The 21,564-nt window shown below is 46.7% G+C and overlaps 1 protein-coding gene across 2 annotated transcripts; it reads left to right on the plus strand.

The window, feature by feature from the left end:
- The first annotated feature begins 1,126 nt into the window (after nucleotides 1-1,126).
- Nucleotides 1,127-21,257, plus strand: PANK2 (pantothenate kinase 2). Of its 2 annotated transcripts, XM_071447463.1 has the most exons (7): nucleotides 1,127-1,628; nucleotides 12,451-12,803; nucleotides 13,881-14,134; nucleotides 15,584-15,760; nucleotides 16,000-16,123; nucleotides 17,666-17,791; nucleotides 18,693-21,257. In XM_071447463.1, the coding sequence occupies exons 1-7, from the start codon at nucleotides 1,406-1,408 to the stop codon at nucleotides 18,741-18,743; spliced, it is 1,308 nt and encodes a 435-aa protein (XP_071303564.1). In that variant the 5' UTR covers nucleotides 1,127-1,405; the 3' UTR covers nucleotides 18,744-21,257. The 2 variants fall into 2 exon arrangements, with proteins under 2 accessions (XP_071303564.1, XP_071303566.1); XM_071447465.1 differs by lacking the exon at nucleotides 1,127-1,628 and having other exon boundaries at nucleotides 12,520-12,660.
- Nucleotides 21,258-21,564: the final 307 nt, after the last annotated feature.

Genomic DNA, 21,564 nt, shown 5'->3' on the forward strand with positions numbered 1-21,564 from the left:
TCAAACAGTCAGAGGGGTTGAAAATACTCAAGAGACAGCTCAGCCAGTTCCTTTTTTACCCAAATGAAAGCAACGCTGCTCTGAATGAGATTATTTGTGTTCAGAGAGCTCATCCTTTATCTCCTGTCACTGCCAACCCCATTTTTATTCACTTCCTCTACTTACCCAACAGGATATTAAAATACACCAACTGAATTTGGCCAATCCCTTTGTTCCATTTTTCACTCTGGCAACCAGAATTCAGCAAGTTTTCATGGAAAAATTATCACACCTTTGTGGAATGTTGGTCGCTGATCCTTCAGGTATCGAATTAATGCCTGAGGATTGTGGTGAGCTGGGATTACCTCGGGGCAGGTGAGGAGCACCCTGGGTCACCGTGGGGCTGCAGTTCCACGCCTGGTGTGACAGACAATTAACATTCCACATGGGAATCTTCATCATTATGGCATCCTGTAGGCTGGGAATCTGTGTTTTCCTTTTGAATTTCCATCCTGTTGGTTGTTGCTTACACCCCTCTTCATGGTTGCCTCAATTTTTCCACCACCAGGGGTTTTCCTGCTGCGCTTGTTGATAAATGCAGGATCAGGATTTAAAGAACAGGGATGTGTCCATATTAGAATTATGTTGGGATGTAAAGGAGAGCTGAGGATTTTAAGATCTTAGCAGGGAATTCTTCCTTGTGAGGGTGGTGAGGCCCTGGAATGGATTTCCCAGAGATGCTGTGGCTGCCCCGTGGATCCCTGGAAGTGTCCAAGGCCAGGTTGGTTGGACGGGGCTTGGAACAACCTGGGATAGTGGAAGGTGTCCCTGCAGATGGCAGGGGGTGGAACGAGGTGGATTTTCAGGTCCGCCATGGTGGGTTTCAGACCACCCCACGTCTGTATGCATCGTCATCTGCATATGCAAATCATATTCAAATAAGCCCCTCCGCGCGGCCCAGCCCAGCCGAACCTACTGCGGTTCTTCCCTTCGGCCCCCCGCGTTGCCATAGTTACCGGCTGTCAATCACCGCGCCTTCTCCCGCCCCACCCGCACAGCTCTCTCGGTCATTGGGTGGTTGCCCTGTCAATCTAGCCCCAGAGAAAGCCCATAGGCCAGAGCTGCCGCATATCGGCCCGCCTCACCTGGGCGCACGCTTCCGATTGGGCAGCCGCGCTTGTCACTCTACGCGGCCGACAGCAGGGGGCGGGCCCAGCTCCCCTCTGCCGCGCAATCCCGGCCTCCCATTGGCGCATCCTCCTGTCGCTCTGCGCCGCGGGGGGCGCGGATTGGCGGCCGCCTCACGGGGTGTCCCGCCCCGCGGGGCCGTGCGGCGCAGGCGCGCCGGGGGCGGTGGCTGCGGCGGTGGCGGCTGAGCGGGGCCGGAGCGGGGCCGGGCGGCCCATGGGGCCGGGCCGCGCTGCCCATGGAGCCGCCACGCAGCTGTGGCGATGGCGCGGAGGACGAGAAGAAGTCGCGGCGGCGGGGCGGCGGCGGCGGTGGCGGTGCGGACGCCGGGCCCTCCCAGCTGCGGCGGCGGAGCAGCGGCGGCGCGGCGGGCGCGGACAGCGCGGCGGGTCCGCAACCCCGCGAACGCGGCGGGTCCGTGAGCCGGCAGCGGCGGGACTCGGTCCGCAAGAACCGCCCGCGTGAGTGCGGGGGAGCGGGAACGGCAGCGAGGCGGGGGGAGAGAGGCGGGGGGGGCTCAGAGCATGGGCGGGGCTGGGACGTATGGTAATGAGCCAGGTGGGCGGGGCCTCGGTGGGTGGGGCTGCAGGGGCGTGGTCTGGGGAGGTGGGGCCGGGGGCGACCCCGGGGAACAGCGGGGAGGGTTGGGGACATCGGGACAGCGAGGGCGGCTGTGACACGGGCACGGCACGGGCAGCGTGGGGACAGCACGGCGGGGACGCGGTGGGGTGAGGATTTGTACAGCGTGGGCAGGCTGGGGACACCACAGGGGGGTGATGGCATGGGCACAGCGTGGCCAGGCTGGAACACCATGGGGACACAGGGTGACTTGTCCAGCACGGCCAGTCTGGGGACAGCACGGAGGGACACGGTGGGGTGAGGCTTTGTACAGTGGGACAGCACAGTGGGGTGATGGTATGAGCACAGCATGGCCAGGCTGGAACACCATGGGGACACAGAGTGACTCGTCCAGCATGGCCAGTCTGGGGACAGCACGGAGGGACACGGTGGAGTGATAATTGTCCAGCATCATTAGCTTGAGAACAGCACTGCTGGGTGATGGCATGGGCACTGCAAGGCTAGTTTGGGGACAGCACGGTGGGACACAGTGGGACAGGGACATGGGCTCAGGTTGGGCTGAAGGGTGGGACAAGCTGAACTCCAAGAGCTCTGGGAGGTTTAGGGTGAGGTGACACCTGCCTGGTGGGGCAGGACATGGGATGGGACTGTGGAAGATGCTGAGGTTGCCAAACTGGGGACCTTGGATGGGAAGGAAGGGAAGGCAGCTGGTGACAGAGGGTGAGGAAAAGGACACAGCAGGACAGATGGAGACACCAAGGTTTGAGGTTGTGGGGCTGGACTGGTAACTGTGAAAGCAAAGCAATGGAGAACAAATGGAATAGTTTAAATTTTGGGAAGGAAGAACCTGACAGGTTTGGCAGGAGCTGGACACAGATCAAACCAGGCTTTCTAAGGGGCAAAAAAATGCCTAGAACCACGTTTGTAAATGTCCTTCTGGAAACAGCAAAATGGATGGCAGCCTTCATTTTGGGAGCAGCAGGAGCTGCTGTGCAGGTGCCGTGGCTGTCCCTGACTTCAGCCATATTTGAGGAATAACCAAGAGATTATTCCCTGACTTCTGCTGGAGTCCTTCCTCCTGGAAGGAAATTGCCATACCCTGAGAATGAACCAGCCTCGCTGTAATCCCTTGGTACCTGCACAGCTGTTAAAGAGGTGTGAGCAAGGAATCTGGGCTGGAAACAGGGATCAGGATTCTGCTGCATCTCAGCTGTGACTGGCAGTGCTGAGACATTGTTGTTACCATTTTTTTTTTTTAAGTTTTAAGAGTCCTCCTGCTCTTGTTTTTTTTTTGATTGCTGGTGAGAAAGGTATTTAATGTGAAAAATAGGAATAGAGGACCGTGAGGCTGTTAATTAGAGACTTGTTCAAAGGCTGCAGGGACATGAAGGAGATCTCTGGTATGAAAATGAGGGAGGACTGGGCTCTGTGTTAGGTGATAATTCTCTGCCTTGCTCAGGGCAGTTTCTGTGCCTTCTCTGGAAAATGTGGATTAAAGTTGGATGCTGAGAGTGGCATGGGATGCTTTAAGGAAAACAGGTGTTCTGGCAGCTCTCAAAAAAAGGGTTTGGGTCAAGTCTGGAAGATGAGCATGGTGGGATTTGGGATTACAATCTAGTCTAATTTTCCTAAATTAGTCTTGTGGTAAGTGGAAGAGAATTGGGCTGGAGCAGGTGAGTCTCTCATTGTCCCCCTCATCTCAGGGACAATGCCTGATGTGACAATCATTCCTGTTTTGGAGTTTAAATGCTCCATCCCACCTTAAGGAAGACTCAAGCCAAAATGAAAGGAAAGCACTTAATGGGTATGGGATGAAAAATGTCCTACTTTAGCTGCCACTTGTGTGCTGCTGGCATGCGGCAGAGGAGCTGGGTGACCTTGAGGCTTGTCTTGCCTGGCTGTGCTGGCAGATGAGCCCCACTTCCCCAGGAATGAAAGGATTTTGGCAGATCCTCCTTCCTCCTCAGCCCTCTGAGCCTGTAATGTACAGTCAGGGCTGTCTCACTGCAGAGAGCAGGGAAGAGGATGGGATTTGGGATAGATCTGAAATAAACTCTGCACCCACTGTGCTAGCTCTGTGCCTTCATGCACTGTGGGCTTTTAAATTCCCTGGAAATGGAAATTCCCTGTTTGAAAGCCATGTGGAAGTGGTGCTTGGGGCCATGGATTAGGGGTGAGGGTGACAGTGCTGTGTTAACAGTTGGAATTGATCTGGGAGGTCTCTTCCAGCCTGAATGATTCTGTGGAATGTTTCCTGGTGCACTTGAGGGGCTTTCCTGCAGCCACTGGGATTTTCTGTGTGCCTGGCAGAAGTCAGGGGCACTGCTGCTCTCAGGAGGGACTGAGAAATGTCCCTGAAAACACAAAGGGAAGGTTTGCTGAAGCTTTGGAGTGTTACCTTGGGAAGTCTGACAGGGTTATTAGTGCAGGCAGACATGCCATGCACAAAACTTTATCAGTTTCAGGAACAACACAGGAAAATTCCCTTCTGGTACTGAAATATCAGTGCCACTATTGAAATCCATACTTAAAAATTGCACTGGGAACACTCCAGATAAATAATGAGGATATTCCCATCATGGTTCTTGAGGGAGCTGTGGCTGTGGGCAGGGTGAAGTGCCAGCAGAAACCTGATGATGGTCATAATGAGCAGGGGAATGTTTTTTTAATGAATCTTTTTTATAAGAGAAAGAGATCACTGTTCCAGTTCATCAGCTTTCCCCCTTCCTCCACCCTCTCCCTGCTCATCCTGAAATCTTGGGGTATTCAACAGAGCTGAATTTAGGCTATTTCCCTGGTGGGCAAAATGTAGCTTGTTTGTTTGTTCCTTGAGAAAATATTATTTCTCTTCAACTGATCCCTTTTTTGGAAGTTTTAGTATCTTCTGTCAGGATCATGCAAAGAGATAATGGACATATGACTTTAAATTTTCAATTTAAAAAGTATCCAAGAAAAGGTAAAAATAAAATGTTGTTTTGTCAGCTCTTTGGTAGTACAAAATTTAAGCTTTGATGTTTAAATATGCTTTTCTGTTTTGGAATGGTGTATGAAATACAAATTCCTATCAGAGCCTGTTTTTAGGGATGGGAGGAGATGTAGACTTAGTGTCACTTTATATTAAATGTTAATGAATTGTATTTTTTTCTCAGCTGTAAAATTTCAAGCATGGTGTAACACTATTAAAATATAATATTGAATATTTCAGACTAAGCCTAGAGGTGCTGTCACACACTGAACTAAATCATCAGACTAATCTTTTTAGCTCCTGATTTAATTGGCTCAGAAGTTAAGGATCACTGAAATGCAGCTCGAGCTGCTTGTTTTGTGATGAAAATCCACCATGGAGATCTTTAATTATATCACCTCTTTCATCTTGACAGTTCTGCAGCCTCCAGAATAAGTCTGTTGAGGGCTTTTTTATTTACACAGTGACCAATTTTATGAAGTAATTTACATATCAGATAAAGGCAATTTCTTTTTATTGCCCTGAAGATCTTACAGTAGTCTGACTGCAAAAGGGATTTGAAGGGAGGGTGGCAGCTCTTGCTGTGGGCACACAGAGTATCCTGGAGCTTTTCTGGCATTATTTAGCCAGAGCTGGGAGCCCTTAACTTTGTTGGCAGACCAGTGCTTTGTTTGTTGCTGCATATCCATAGATCTGCCCCTGAGGAGAAGGTTTGTTTTTAAGACAAAGAACTGTTTATATGAAAATATATGGAGAGAGCTGCTTTTAAAATTGCTCAAGGAAAGCAAAACTTTGTCAGGCCAATGGTTTGGGTTGGGAGGGACCTTCAAGACCATCTCCTTCCACTCCCTGCCAAGGCAGGGACACCTTCCTTTAGTACAAATTATTCCAGCCTGGCCTTGGACACTTCAGGAATGAGGCAGCCACAGCTTCTCTGCCTGCCCAGCTCACTGAGAATGGGCTTCATGGCTCTCATCCTCTGAAAAACAACCATTTCTCTAAGGAGGCAGATGGCAGGAGGTTTGGAGCTGAGAACAGAAGATTTTCTGCCTTTCTTGGAAATGCCCAAACACCTAAGGAACACCCAAACCCTTCCCAGGAGGTGACCCCACAGGTCCATGCAGTGCTTCCCATTGCAGCCTTGGGATTTTCCATCCTTCCCATTGTTAAAGGAGACCTGCAAGGCTCTTCCCTCCCCCAGAGCTCCAAGCAGCAGCAGGGAGGAGGTGATGAGAGGCAGAGTTTGCATCTCTGCTGCTGTCTGGTTATTCCAGCAGAACCTTCTGAGAGAGCAGATTCAGCCTCGGGGATGCCCAGAGGGCTCCTGGATGCCAGCAATTCTCCTGCTGCTCCTGGAGATCTGCACCAGCTCTCTTGGAAAAACTGCTTCAGAGGCTTAAAAGGGAGAAATCTCTGGATGGCTTTCATCTGCTGGGAAAAAAAAAAAAAAAATCAGTGTTTTAGGAGAAATCTTGGTGGCAGATGGTGATGGCGTTGATCCAGGAGAGCTTCCTCCTCCCTCCCTTGGATTTTTCTAGTTCTCAGACATGGGAGAGCTGTTGCTGCCCTGCATGTTCCTGTGAGTCTCAGGAAAAAATCCCCAGTTCTTCATGTCCTTGGAATAGTTTCCTCCTCTTGTTTGTGTGCCATTCCCCTTTCCTACAAAAAAAGGGTTTATAGGGAAGTTTTGGCCCTGTAATGGATCGAGTTCTCCAGCAGGTGTTACTGCATAGGGAATCCTTCACAGCCTGGGAAAAAAGTACTTAATTTTGAGCTCACATGCTTCTTCCTTGGATTCTTAACCTGTGGCTGGGATGTGTATAATGAGGGCTCCATAATTAACAATCATTTGGGGTAAGATAATTACCTTAATAGTGTGTCTTTTTGAATTTATCCCTGGTGGCTTGGGGAAGGTACAGCTGAGCTGCTGGCAGATGGAGAGCACCAGCTGCTCAGTGTGGAGCTTTTCCAGCTGGTGCCACAGGGAGGAGTGGGCCAGCTCTGCTCAGGAGTTGTGTCTCACCTCATGGGGCTGGATTTGCTTTTTAGGGCCAGTTCTGAGTGCAGATAGTGACCCCTGAGCCCAGCCTGGCTGCAGTTACTCCCAGCTCTGCTGGCATCATTCCTGTTTTCCTGCTCCTGGTGAGCCAGATAGTGGATAACTGCTGTGGTTTAACTCCATGCCTCATGTTCTGCCCAAATAAAAACTAAATTTATCTAGAATAAAAACCTGAAGATCTTGATGGTACTGGCTTTGGGATGAAATTTCCAAGGAGCTGCTCTGTTTTTTGTGACCAGGAAAGCTGCCTGAACTGATGGACCCAGTTGGTGTTTGCCCTGAAATCTGGAAGGTTTGTGTCACTGAGTGTAGGAGTTTGTGAGCTTCACTAGCAACTTTCAAACAAATATGTTATTTTACTGAAGCTGTGCATGTGCTGCCAGCTGAGTGCTGGGAAGTGGGAGCCTGTTGGCCTGTGATGGAGCAGCCCCTGTGGCATTTTCAGCCATGTGGCTTCAGAGCACGGTGCTTTTGGATGTTTGTCTTTCCTGCTGCACATCTGAGGCCCTCTCTGAGTCCCCAGCCTCTGCTCTCTCCCCATTTTTACCCCTATGTAGCCTGGCAGAGGGAGTGTAGGGGAAGATTGTTGTGTAAATGATAGTGGGGATGCTTAAAAAAAACCAAACAGTGGACTTCAGAATGCAGAAATGAAATGGCATTTTCTGACAGGAACAAATGCATTCCAGAAACCACAAAATCATGGGATGCTTTGGGTGGGATGGGGCCTTAAAGACCTTTTGCTTCCATTCCCCTGTCTGACACAGGAACACCTCCCACTGTCCCAGGGTGCTCCCAGCCCCTCCAGCCTGACCTTGGACACTTCCAGGGATCCAGGGGCAGCTTCTCTGGGCACCCTGTGCCAGGGCCTCCCCACCCTCACAGGAGAGAATTTCTTCCTAATATGTAAAGGTCTCCTTTCAGTTTCAAACCTTTCCCCCTTGTCTTATCAGTGTCTGCCTGTGTAAAAGTCCTTGGATTGCTCCTGCTCCCTCCCTCTGTTGGGCTGCCATTCACATTCCTTTCCCTTTCATTCATGAAAAAGTTATTTTTGTGTCTCTTCTTGTTTGAAGTAAATGCCTCTGAAATGGAGAGTGATTGGGGTTTGGATGTGTCTCCAAAAATAAAACTTGCATCTTCTTTCAAGATTTCCTTTGGTGATGGTTGGGGTGGCCGCTGTGGAAATACATAAAAATAACTTGGTGGATTAAAAATACTGTGGGGAACTGCTGGTGCCAGCAGCTCCTGGGAGCTGGAAAGCTTTGGAAGGGCCTGTACAGCCCCCAGATAAATCTGCCTGGGAGAGAATGTGTCCTCCAAGTTGTCAGGCTGCTGCCTGTGCAGAGATTGTTCCCTGAGGAGCCTGGCACCAGGGCTTCTTGCTCCAAAGGGAGAGGAATGAGAGCTTCTCTGTGTTCCACCCTTATCTGTTTGCAGATAAGGAATTTTACTAAAACCCAAGGAACTTTGGTAACATTTACTCTGGAACATGTCCAGGGAAGGGAACAAAGCTGGGGAAGGATCTGGAGCTCCAGGAGAGGCTGAGGGAGCTGGGCAGGGGCTCAGCCTGGAGCAAAGGAGGCTCAGGGGGCCCTTGTGGCTCTGCACAGCTCCTGACAGGAGGGCACAGCTGGGGGGGTCGGGCTGTGCTCCAGGGAACAGGGACAGGAGCAGAGGGAACGGCCTCAGGCTGGGCCAGGGGAGGGTCAGATTGGATATTGGGGAAGTTTCCACCCCAAAAGAGTGGCCAAGCATTGGCACAGCTGTCCAGGGCAGTGATGGAGTCCCCATCCCTGGAGGGATTTAACAGCCCTGTGGATGTGGCACTTGGGGACATGGTCAGTGGGGGCCTTGGCAGTGCTGGGTTAATGGTTGGGATTGTGGAGGTCTTTTCTCCAATGTTTATGATTCCATTATTCAGGTTTATTTCCTAAAAGTTCCTTTTCTCCTTCTGGAAGCTGCCATAAGGATTGAATCCTGTTCCCATAAGCCCTTACATGTGGCTGCATTTTTCCCTTTGCTCTGGATCCTGTGCATCTCGTTCGCTCCAGCCTCTCCTTGAGCTCATTAATAGTGATATTAATCTGTTCCAGTTCCCAGCTCTAATTGCAGATTCCATCAGATCAGGGGTTTCTCTTGATCTTTTCCAAGAAGTTCATTATCTAACACAGCTGTAAATGTTGCTGGGCCTGACACTGATGCATATTTTGTACCATGGGGGAATTTGACTAATAAAATAATCCAATTAGACATTTGTTTTTGTCTCCCTGAGGCATCTTAGATTACTTGTCTACCTCAGCTCTGTGTTGTAATTAGGGAACGTTTGTAGATCCCTTTGATGTAAAAGCACTGGTGTTATCCATGGCTCTGGCTCTGGTTCAGAACTTGGGAAAAGGAATAGCTGGGGATTAAACCTGCAGCAGGAGCTGGCAGGGCTGTGGAAGCTGTCAGACCTGTGGGGAGGGATGGCAGTGTTTGAGTGTTGTACAGCAAATATTCCAACATAGGGGATCTCTGAACAGGAGCTGTTGTTGGAGGAGTCTCTTGTCAAAGACAGCATTCCTGAGAATGGAGAGACCACTGGGTTCTTAGAGAACAGAATTGATTAATTCAGTGAAATCTGTTTTCATAGAATCACAGGATGGTTTGGTATTGTATTTGTGGGGTTCCCAGACAAAGGAAGGAATGATGAATCTGACTCCATGTTCTCAGAAGGCTAATTTATTATTTTATGATACTTAAAGAATACTAAACTAAACTATACTAAAGAATACAGAAAGGATACTTACAGAAGGTTAAAAAGATAATAATGAAAACTCCTGACTCTCTCCAGAGTCCTGACACAGCTTGGCCCTGATTGGCCAAAGAGTGAAAACAACTCCCAGCAGAATCCAATGGAACAATCACCTGTGGGTGAACAATCTCCAAACACATTCCACATGAGCACAACACAGGAGAAGCAAATGAGATAAGAATTGTTTTCCTTTTCTCTGAGGCTTCTCAGCTTCCCAGGAGAAAAACCCTGGGCAAAGGGATTTTTCCAGAAAAAGTGACTGTGACAGTTTGGGTGGGAAGGGACCTTAAAGACCATGAAGTTCCAACCTGCTCCCATGGGTAGGGGCACTGGCAAGGTGCTGATGCTATGGCTGTGCCACATCCTCTCTCATTTACTGTAGGAGTGTCAGGGGCTAGGACAGTCAGGACAGACGGGGACGAGAGATCTCTGCAGGCAGGTCAGGAACTTGGGGTTTATTGCAAAGGGCCTGGGAGCAGGGCCCTGCTGGGAGCTGCCAGGCACAGCTCAGAGCAGGCCTGAGAGGAGAGAGACAGTGGAAAAGAGGGTGAGAGAGAGAGAGGATGAGAGGATAAGAGAGTGAGAGAGTGAGGTTCCTGTTACAATACAATAAATCTTCTCCTGTGCTGAATATTCTAATTCTCACTAACCAATTTAGTACAATATACAAATCCTATAGCATTAACATACAGCCTATAAGAATCATTACATTACCATACTGTGTTACATTTTAAACCCTAAAAACTCCTCTTTGGGCCCCTTCTGCCAAGCTGTAGGGTCTGCTCTGACCCTGTGACCTGTCTGCAAGCACAGGGTGTTGTTCCATCACAAGGGGATCACCTTCAGCTGGCCACACCATTGTTTTCCAGTTGTTCAGTAACTGAGGGATCTCAAAGCTTGCTTTCATTTCAATCTCCCTTATAGTTTCTGTATTCTCAAAATCTTTTGCCAGACAATCATATTTAGAAGGGTTTCTGTAGCCATGATATTTTCCGAAAAATCCCTTTGCCAGGATTTTTCTCCTGAGAAGCTGAGAGGCCTCAGAAAAAAATGCAAACAATGATTATCTGCTGCTGTGGAATGCAACAGGTGCATCTGGGATTGGTCTCATGTGGTTGTTTCTAATTAATGGCCAATCACAGTCCAGCTGTCTCAGACTCTCTGGTCAGTCACAAGATTTTACTATCATTCCATTCTTCTTCTTTTTCCTTTCAAGCCTTCTGATGAAATCCTTTCTTCTATTCTTTTAGTATAGTTTTAGGATATAATTTTTGTTGTCTTTTAATATAACATATATCATAAAATAATAAATCAGCCTTCTGAAACATGGAGTCAAGATTCTCATGTCTTCCCTCATCCTGGGATCCCTGTGAACACCACCACAGATTTCCTGTTTCATCTTCTGATGAAATCCTCTCTTCTGTTCTTTTAGTATAGGTTTAATATATAATTTTCTTATAATATATAATATATAATACATATTATACAAATATATATTATGTATGAATATATATAGTATATAATATATAATATATATATAATCATATAATCAAAATAATAATATATATCATAAAATAATAAGTCAGTCTTCTGAAACATGGAGTCAAGATTCTCATCTCTTCCCTCATCCTGGGATTCCTGTGAACACCACCACAGCTCTCCTGTTTCATCTTCTGATGAAATCCCTTCTTCTATTCTTTTAGTATAGTTTTAATATATATTTTTCTTTTAATAAATAATATATAATCTTATAATATAATATAATATATATCATATATAATACATATTATATAAAATATAATATGTATGAATATATATAATATATCATATCTCATATAATATATATAATCAAAATAATAATATATTTTATAAAATAATAAGTCAGTCTTCTGAATCATGGAGTCAAGATTCTCGTGTCTTCCCTCGTCCTGGGATCCCTGTGAACACCACCACAGCTTTCCTGTTTCATCTTCTAATGAAATCCTTTCTTCTGTTTGTTTAGTATAGGTTTAATATATGATTTTCTTTTAATAAATAATATATAATAATATAATATATAATACATATTGTATAAATATATATTATATATGAATATATATTATATAATTATATATATTATATATTATATGTATTATTTTTATATATTATATATAGTATATATTATATATTATATGTTATATAATATATATAATCATATAATATATATTTATATAATCATATAATCAAAATAATAATATGTATCATAAAATAATAAGTCAGTTTTCTGACACATGGAGTCAAGATTCTCGTGTCTTCCCTCATCCTGGGATCCCTGTGAACCCCACCATAGCTTTCCTGTTTCATCTTCTGATGAAATCCTTTCTTCTGTTCTTTTAGTATAGTTTTAATATATAATTTTCTTTTAATAAATAATATAGAATCATATAATATATAATACATATTATATAAATATATATTATATATGAATCTATATTATATATGAATATATTATATTATTTTATAGATTATATATTATATATATTATATAATACATATTATATATTGTATATTATATATAATATATAGTATATTGTATATACTATATATTATATAATATATATGATATATGATATATTATATTACATTATATATATGAATATATATTATATATGAATTTTATTTATGATATATTATATATTATATGTTATATAATATATATAATAGTATAATATATATTTATATAATCATATAATCAAAATAGTAATATATATCACAAAGTAATAAGTCAGTTTTCTGACACATGGAGTCAAGATTCTCGTGTCTTCCCTCGTCCTGGGACCCCTGTGACCCCCACCACAGCTTTCCTGTTTCATCTTCCCCACCAATTTCCTCTTTGTCTTCTCTCCCCAGTCTTCCCCTGGTTTGGCTTGGACATCGGAGGCACCTTGGTCAAACTGGTTTATTTTGAACCCAAGGACATCACGGCCGAAGAGGAAGAGGAAGAAGTGGAAAACCTCAAAAGCATCCGCAAATACCTGACCTCCAACGTAGCCTATGGCTCCACAGGCATTCGGGATGTGCACCTGGAGCTCAGGGAGCTCACGCTGTGTGGACGTAAAGGCAATCTGCACTTTATACGCTTTCCTACCCATGACATGCCTGCTTTTATCCAAATGGGAAGCGAAAAGCACTTCTCGAGCCTCCACACCACCTTATGTGCCACGGGAGGTGGAGCGTACAAATTTGAGCAGGACTTTCGCACAGTAGGCATTTTTGGCTTCTATACCGTTAAGGATCTGGTAGTGAGGTTGCTTTGAAAGCTTCAAACTAGAAACTTTGCTCTGCACGCTCTGAAATTTCTCTGAATCTCTGTTTTGATGCTGTCCCTAACTCCAAGCTGGCATCTCCAAATTAAAACACTTCCTGCCCTGAATGCAACTCTCAGATTGTTTGCTAATGATCTTTCTTACACATCTTCCTCTCTGTTTTTAATCTCTTCTTGTGCTAACCTCAGTCTTTTTGTTTTTTTGCTGTCTTTCTCCTTTATTTTCTTCCTTTGCTCGCCTGGTTTCATTTCTAACACCTTTGTGAATGAGCTGGTTGAGGTTCAGGCATATTTGGTGGTAAATGTAACTGTCTGGAAGTTCATAGTTGGGGTTGGACATCATCATGTGGCTTCACCTTGTTCATGGTGAAAAATATGTGATAAATATTTGTTTAGTCAGGGCTTGGAAAAATGCAAATAAAGAGGCTTTTAGAGAATCATTCAGGGTGAAAAGCACTCTAAGATCATCCAATCCAGTGCTGCCAAGGCCACCACTGACCCATGTCCCCAAGTGCCACATCCACATGGCTTTTAAATCCCTCCAGGGATGGGGATTCTACCACTATCCTGGACACAACAATTATTTCTGTTAAGTTTTTCCTAATATCCAATTTTGTGTGGTCAAGGCATGAGGGGAAAACAATTTTATCCTTTCCTCGCTTTTTTTTGATGCTCCTGTGGATGGGTTTTGTGGGATATTTTGGTCAAACAATGGAAGTCCCCCCTTATTTTTCCTGGCTTTTCACACCAGTGCCTCAATCAGAGCCTAAATCAGGGCTGTGGGAGTTGCTGGAATTCTCTCAGTGTCCATCTGTGGATCCAGATTGTTTTCCCCTGTTCCTCACTGTATTTAAGAGTCCCTGAGCTCTCCTGTGATCCATTCTCCCTCAGCCTCCACAGGGAGCATGGACATAGCTGGACTGAGCTGGCAGTGAATGCATTTTTCCAGCCCTGAGCATAAATACTTCAAATCCCTGGCTGATGTTCAATATTCCTCTTCTTTCCTTCCCACCAGATGGGTGACCTTGAGCTGTGCAAGCTGGATGAGCTGGACTGCCTCGTTAAAGGAGTGCTGTACATTGACTCTGTGGGCTTCAATGGACACTCTGAGTGTTACTATTTTGAGAACCCCACGGATGCTGAGAGGTGCCAGAAGCTTCCATTCAACCTGGAGAATCCCTATCCTCTCCTCCTGGTGAACATTGGCTCAGGGGTCAGCATTTTGGCTGTCTATTCCAAAGACAACTATAAACGGGTAACAGGCACCAGGTGAGTGCTGGGGGCTTAAAGGGACTTGGATGTTTAGGGTCTGGAGCACAGTTCTGCTTTGTAAATGGCATTTTCAGGGCCAAGCTGCAATAAAGGTGGTGAGAGCAATGACCAAGCTCCTGCTCTTACTGCAGTTACTCCCTGCCAGAAAAGATCCCTCCTGGAAAAGAGGATGTGGATTTCATGGTTTGGTGTCTTTATTGCAGCCAGTCTCCATCAAAGCTGCTTTTACAGTTGCTCTGCTGAAGGAATTTAAGGACTTTATTTATTTCTTTTATGAGATCACATGATTTGAGATTGTTAACAACTCTTAGCTTTGATCCAAGATTTTGAGATTTCCATCCTGACTTCCAGAAGTTGCCCAGTTTTGGTGGAAGGGATAATGGAATAGCAATAATTCCCCAGTTGCTGTCCATCTTAAAGATGTGTCCTGGCAAAGCCATAGAGTTTTTGCGTCCTGGCAAAGCCAGAGAGTTCTGTGGCTTTAAGCTTTCCTGGATTCCCTGAAAGGCAATAGTAGTAATAATAATAATAATAATAATAATAATAATAATAATAATAATTTTAAATTCCCTCAGTACAGTTCTTACTCTTGCTAGACATTATTAGCAGCATCTCTGTGCTGTAAAGTGAACAAGACAGAGTTTTTCCCCCAACTTTTGAATATCTGCCCTGACACTCCAGTTATCCCTCAGAACTAACATTTATTTTAAGATGACCATCTCTGGATGCTGGGAAAAAAGTGGACAGTGTAACATAAAAAACAGAAGGCTGTGAGGGATTCCTTACAGCCTCTAGGTCTAGCTTTATTTATTTTATGAAATCAGATAGTTTGGGATTGTTAACTCTTAGCTTTGATCCAAGAAGTTGATATTTCCATCCTGACTTCCAGAAGTTGCCCAATTTTGGTGGAAGGGATAATGGAATAGCAATAATTCCCCAGTTGCTGTCCATCTTAAAGATGTGGCTTTTGTGTCCTGGCAAAGCCATAGAATTCTGTGGCTTTAAGCTTTTCTGGATTCCCTGAAAGGCAATAGTAGTAATAATAATAATAGTAATTTTAAATTCCCTCAGTACAGTTCTTACTCTTGCTAGACATTATTAATAGCATCTCTGTGCTGTAAAGTGAACAAGACAGAGTTTTTCCCCCAACTTTTGGGTATCTGCCCTGACACTCCAGTTGTCCCTCAGAACTAACATTTATTTTAAGATGACCATCTCTGGATGCTGGGAAAAAAGTGGACAGTGTAACATAAAAAATCAAGGTGCAGAAGGCTGTGAGGGATTCCTTACAGCCTCTAGGTCATGTGAGAGGAACAGACTGAGGGAAATGCTGCCTTTCCAAGATGGTTTTCCCTAAAACAGAGCTCAGGAATGGGTTGATCTGAGCTAACTGGGATGCAGAGCTGAACAATCTGAGCTTTCATTTTCATTTTGCTTTGCTTGCAGCCTTGGAGGGGGAACCTTCTTTGGCCTCTGCTGCCTTCTGACAGGCTGCTCCACCTTTGAGGAGGCCCTGGAGATGGCATCCCACGGGGACAGCACCAAGGTGGACAAACTGGTCAGGGACATCTACGGAGGAGACTACGAGCGCTTCGGGCTGCCAGGCTGGGCTGTGGCATCCAGGTAATGCCCTGCCTGCCTCTCAGGTTGGTTTTGTTTCCCCTGGAGATCCTGCAAGGATGAAAAACTGGGTTTAGGTGCCTTAGGAGAGCAACCATTCCTAAGATATCTAAGTTATGGATAGCAGTGGTTTCTGAAGTTGGAAATCAGTCCTTCAAGATGAATCCCTTTGGTTAAATTAGCAGTTCTGATTTTCTCCTGGAATTCTGATGGGATCTTTAACCCAAAAACTGTCTTCACAGCTTTGGAAACATGATGAGCAAGGAGAAGAGGGAATCTGTCAGCAAGGAGGACCTGGCCAGGGCCACTTTAATCACCATCACCAACAACATCGGCTCCATAGCACGGATGTGTGCCCTTAACGAGGTATTTTGGGAATCTCTTCCCTTGCTCCCTGCCTGAAACATCACCTGTGTGCTGCTGCCTGCTTGAGGAATGTGCCTCTCTCTGGGAACAGCTCTGGGAAGCAGTGGGAGAGGAGGAAAGGAGGGATAGGAGGTGTAGAGGCTGGATATCTTCTCCTGTGCTGTTTTTATGAGTTGCTCTGGATTTTTTGGCCAAGCCCCACCACTGCCACGGCCTTTGCTGCATCTTTGTGCTTTCAGCTTCTTTACAGTGCTGCCTTGTTGCATTCATGTCAAGCAGCATTGTACAGGGCTATGAAAGAGCAGAGACCTGCTCTGCACTCCATCCTGAGCCTGCTTCCATGGGATGGGCTGATGGAATCCAGCATCCTCCTGACTCCTCTAGCTCTGCAGCCAAAATGAGGCAAGACATGTCCTGAACAGCCTTGCTCATAGTGTGTCTGCTAATTCCTTGTTCTGGAGCTCAGCTGAATGAAAAGAGGATCCTGAATAGTTCAGGGGAAGTGTTAATCAGTGTGGGGAGGGCAGGAAAATCCACAGAAGGAGTGCAGGAGCAGGTAAAAGACTTGATCTGGTTCCTCAGAAAGAGGAGGAACTGAATAGTTTTCGTGTTGGAGGACAAGAAAGCTTCAGAGCTTGGATCAGTAGTGTTTTAGGATGGAAATTTAAGGCTGAAGGTCTGGTTTAAATTCAGAATTATCACTACTTGGTTGGTCTTTTTATTTCTTTAAAAATTGTGTTGGTTATGGGTTCCTAATCAGTTTTTCCCCCCCAGTTTAACAGTAGTCACTCAGCTATTTCATGATGGATCAGAGGCCAGAGCTGGGAGGAGGGGAGGCAGGTGGCACTTGATGATCAGTGTTCCCAGGCACTCTAAGGATTTTGTAGGAAAATCAGCCATTCTGTCCAAATTCCTGAGTTAGAAAGGCTGTAGTTTGGCCTGGGAATTTCTGGGAGAGTCTGAGGAAGAGGATAGTTAAAAATGGCCTGGTCCTTCTTTCTGATGGAATTGTGTGTGGTGTTCTGCACATTCTGCCAGACACTTTCAGCAGGAACTTAATTCCTAGAGCAATTCAGAGCCATTCAGGTTGGTGAAGTCCTTTAAGATCATCCAGTCCAACCATTCCCCCAGCACTGCCACAGCCACCACTGACTATGTCCCAAAGTGTCACATCCACATGGCTTCTAAATCCCTCCAGGGATGGGAACTCACCCTGGGCAGCTGTGCCAGGGCTGGACAACCCTTTCAAAGAAGAAATTTATCCAAATATCCAATCTAAAGCTCCCCTGGCCCATCCTGAGGCCGTTCCCTCTGCTCCTGTCCCTGTTCCCTGGAGCACAGCCCGACCCCCCCGGCTGTCCCCTCCTGTCAGGAGCTGTGCAGAGCCACAAGGGCCCCCCTGAGCCTCCTTTGCTCCAGGCTGAGCCCCTGCCCAGCTCCTGGGGCTCCAGACCCTTCCCCATGTGGGGTCTTTATCATTGCAAGCAGAAAATAGAATTTAGCCTTAATATTCCTTTTTTCCCCCCTTTTTAACACTTGCAGAACATCAACCGTGTGGTGTTCGTGGGCAACTTCCTTCGGATCAACACCATCTCCATGAGGCTCCTGGCCTATGCCCTGGACTACTGGTCAAAGGGACAGTTAAAAGCACTTTTCTTGGAACATGAGGTAAAATTCCTTTTTAAAATTTGTCTCATGGCAAAATACAAATCCTTGGAGCCCTCTGGAAAGAGCCACATGGAGCTGTTGGGTGCACACAGTGCAGGAGGAGCTCAGGGCTTTGCTGCTACAGCCACAGCTTCCCTTTCCCTTTTCCTTTCCCTTTTCCTTTCCCTTTCCCTTTCCCTTTCCCTTTCCCTTTCCCTTTCCCTTTCCCTTTCCCTTTCCCTTTCCCTTTCCCTTTCCCTTTCCCTTTCCCTTTTCCTTTCCCTTTCCCTTTCCCTTTCCCTTTCCCTTTTCCTTTTCCTTTCCCTTTCCCTTTTCCTTTCCCTTTCCCTTTTCCTTTTCTTCTTCCTTTTCCTTTTCCTTTTCTTCCTCCTTTTCCTTATTTTCTTTTCTTCCTTTTCCTTTCTTCCTCCCTGTAGTTTTATCTTTCTCCTCTCATTTATAGGTTGTTAAAATTAAACTGTGTGTGAATAGCCTGGAGAAGGGAGGGCTCCAGGGGGACCTTCCAGTGCCCAAAGGAGCTCCAGTAGAGCTGGAGAGGGACATAGACAAGGGCCTGGAGTGACAGGACAAGGGGAATGGCTTCCCACTGCCAGAGGGCAGGGATGGATGGGATAGTGGGAAGGAATTGTTCCCTGTGAGGGTGGGCAGGCCCTGGAATGGATTTCTCAGAGCAGCTCTGGCTGCCCCTGGATCCCTGGAAGTGCCCAAGGCCAGGTTGGACATTGGGGCTTGGAGCAACCTGGGACAGTGGGAGGTGTCCCTGTCCATGGCAGGGGATGGCACTGGGTATCTTAGGGTCCTTTCCAACCCCAGCCATTCCCTGGTTCTGTGGGCATTGCTGTTCCTGTGTCAGGGAACACATTCCATGGATTTTCACTGCATGTCCCCCTCTGCTCCTCAGGGTTACTTTGGTGCAGTGGGAGCTCTCCTGGGACTGCTGGACTCAGCCTGACTGTGCAGGATCTGTGTTGGACCTGTGGATTCAGGGCACTCCCTGGGCCACTGAGCCCCTGGTCTGGGGGTCACTGAGCCCCTGGTTCATGTCACAGCCCCCACTGAGACTGTTCCACTGTGGGGGCAGCCTGGGGATGGGTGTCTGGAAGAGTTGGAATCCATCTGGGATTACAGCACAGGTTTGTTCCAGAGGATGTGATTGGAATACACTGGCTGGACCTGGGGGTGTATGGGAAGGTCTGGGGGGCATTTCAGTCACATGGAATTGCCCTTTTTAGGGGAGTTCTTTTAGTTTTACTCCATGTTTAATGACGGTGACAAAGCAGAGCAGGGGTGCTCTGCTCCTTCTGCTGGGATCCCTCGGAGTGCCAAGTGCCCAGGTCAGTTCTGTGCTCACAATCACAATCAGAGGTTCTCCAGGTGCTGGGAAATGCTCTGGGAAAGGGGAAGAGCATCAGCACAGCCCTGGTGTGTGTGTAACCAACTCCATATGGCCCCACTGGATCCACACTGGGACACAGCTGTGCTGTCACCAGTTTGTCTGTCCCTGTTCCACATGTCCTTGTGTCTGTCCCAGGGATGGAAGGTACAGCACAGCACGGCTCTGTGCCTCAGGGTGAGTCCCATTGCAGCCTCCAGCCCTCCTGCACCTCCTCAGCACCCTCTGGGATGGGGTCAGGGGTGTCAGCCTGCCTCCAGCCTTGAGACCTAGATTTGAGGGTGGAATAGGGATATTTGTTTGTTTGTCTGGGGTTTTCTCTCTGTTACCAAAGAGACACTTCCTTCAGTCACACTTGGATCTCTGTAATATTCCATGTTACATTTTCCATGGCTGCACTCCTGTCATTTTGGGGGAATTCTCCCCTTTCCATGCATGCTGTACTCCCTCTTTTCCCTGTGCATGCTGCCACACAGCCTGTGAGCAGGATACTGCAGAGTGGAGCCCCTGTGGAAGTTGCACCCTGGGGATGGGGGCTTGGAATGGATCCTGCACGCTCAATAAATGCTCTCTAAAAGCAACAAGGTATCTGCACCTTCCCTGGGGATGGGAGCTCCTGGAGACACAGCTTTGGAAGTGCTCTGGCTTCCCAGCAAGCAGCTCTGTGGAGCACAGGGAAAACTGCTCAGAGCCTTCAGATCAGGTCATGGGTTTATCCCAGCATATCAGAATGACCATCACCCTGACCCCAACACTCCCTTCCAGCCCTCTTTTCTTCCCAGAGAAACCAATTTCCAATTTTTTGAAATTTTTTCCAATTTGAATTTTTTCCAATTCCAATTTTTCTCTGATTCCCTTGTGAGCCTGGCTGGAAGTGCTGAACAGCCCCAAGCCCTTCCCTGCCTTATGAATCCTGCCCAGCCCATTGCTGTATCCTGAGATCTGAGCATTCCAAGGTGGGTTCCTTGTGTGGCACTGCAGATTCAGAGGGTGATTGCTTTGCTGGGGAGATCTGTGTTTGTCTCTAAACTCAGCTGACCTGAGCTGGGATCCTGGACACAGCCAGGGATCTGATCCCAGGAAAATCAGGGAAAAGAACACAGGGCTCCTGTGGAAGGTGATCTGTGCTGCCTGGGGAGGAAAATGTTTGTTTTTCCTGCAGCTTTACACAAGTTCCATTTGTGTCCTGGTCTTTGTTCCACAAGGTGGTCCTGGACAGCTGAGGGCTGGAAGCAGGATCATACAGCTCAGGGAATGGTTTGGGTGGGAAGGGACCTCCAAGCCCCTCTCATTCCACGGGCAGGGACATCTCCCACCATCCCAGGCTGCTCCAAGCCCTGTCCAGCCTGGCCTTGGGCACTGCCAGGGATCCAGGGGCAGCCCCAGCTGCTCTGGGCATCCTGTTCAGGATCAGCTGAATTCAAGTTCCCATTTATTCTTCACTCCTTGTGAAATCACTCAAAGGTTCCCAAACTCTCCATTAAAAACATCTCCATTTCCAGAGTGCTGACTGAAGGGTTTCTAGACTCAGCTCCTGCTGTACCTCCTGAAATTTAACACAAATGGACCTGGCTGGCCTTTCACCCACCCTCACGGCCAAAACTCATGGAAAAGGCACAGAAACTTTGGCTTTTTGGAATGTCTGTGTGCCTGGGACCTGTGTGGCTCCTTGATGAAACAGGTCAGGGATAGGCTGGGCTGGGAGGGTGTGGGAATCCTTCAGATGCACAGGAAAAAGCCTGGCTTTTATTAAGAAGCCACCTTGGCATGGTTCTGCTGTGGAGAGCTGGGAAATCTCTGCAGGGCTGAGAATTCCAGCAGCAATCCCAGAGCCTGATCCACCCCAGTCCCTGCCCTGAGGCACTGGAGTCCCTGGGTTTCCTGCAGGTTTTCCTTTTCCCCACTCTGTACATGAGCCTGTGTAACTCCTTTTTCTCTGGATTTTGGAGTAGCTCCAGCACAGTCTGATCCCAGCACCAAAGTTCCTGGCTTATTGTCTATTCCTTTTTTTGTAAACTGCTTGGTTTTTTTTTCTTTGTTATAAAATATTAGTTATTTTTTATATGCTTCAAACCCTTTGTTGCTTTATGTCTCATTCTTGGAGCTCCAGCACAGTGGGATGGATGTTGGTGGGAATGAGCTGGGGAAATTGGGGTTGACCCCACTTGGTTTTTAGGTCACTGAAAATAATTGTTGGGAATCCTTGATTGTTTCTCCCTCTCTGCATGTTTCAGGTTCTGGGAATCAGTTGTATTTCAAAACATTTTAAAGAAGGGGGGGAAAAAATGTAAAGAGCATTAATTATTCTGGGGAAATTGCAGCAGTTTTGGCTTTGATGAAAAACTTCATTACTGATCATTGATACGAATGGCACATTGGT

This window comes from Agelaius tricolor, unplaced genomic scaffold (genome assembly GCF_023055355.1).
Source record: "Agelaius tricolor isolate 1412-34295 unplaced genomic scaffold, bAgeTri1.0.p SCAF_24, whole genome shotgun sequence".
Taxonomy (NCBI): Eukaryota; Metazoa; Chordata; class Aves; order Passeriformes; family Icteridae; genus Agelaius; species Agelaius tricolor.

Coding starts and splice junctions, on each gene's coding strand:
- PANK2 (XM_071447463.1), top strand. CDS start 1,406: ATGGAGCCGCCACGCAGCTGTGGCGATGGCGCGGAGGACGAGAAGAAG. Junction 1,629..12,450: donor GGTCCGCAAGAACCGCCCGC/GTGAGTGCGGGG, acceptor TTCTCTCCCCAG/TCTTCCCCTGGTTTGGCTTG. Junction 16,124..17,665: donor GGATGTGTGCCCTTAACGAG/GTATTTTGGGAA, acceptor TAACACTTGCAG/AACATCAACCGTGTGGTGTT.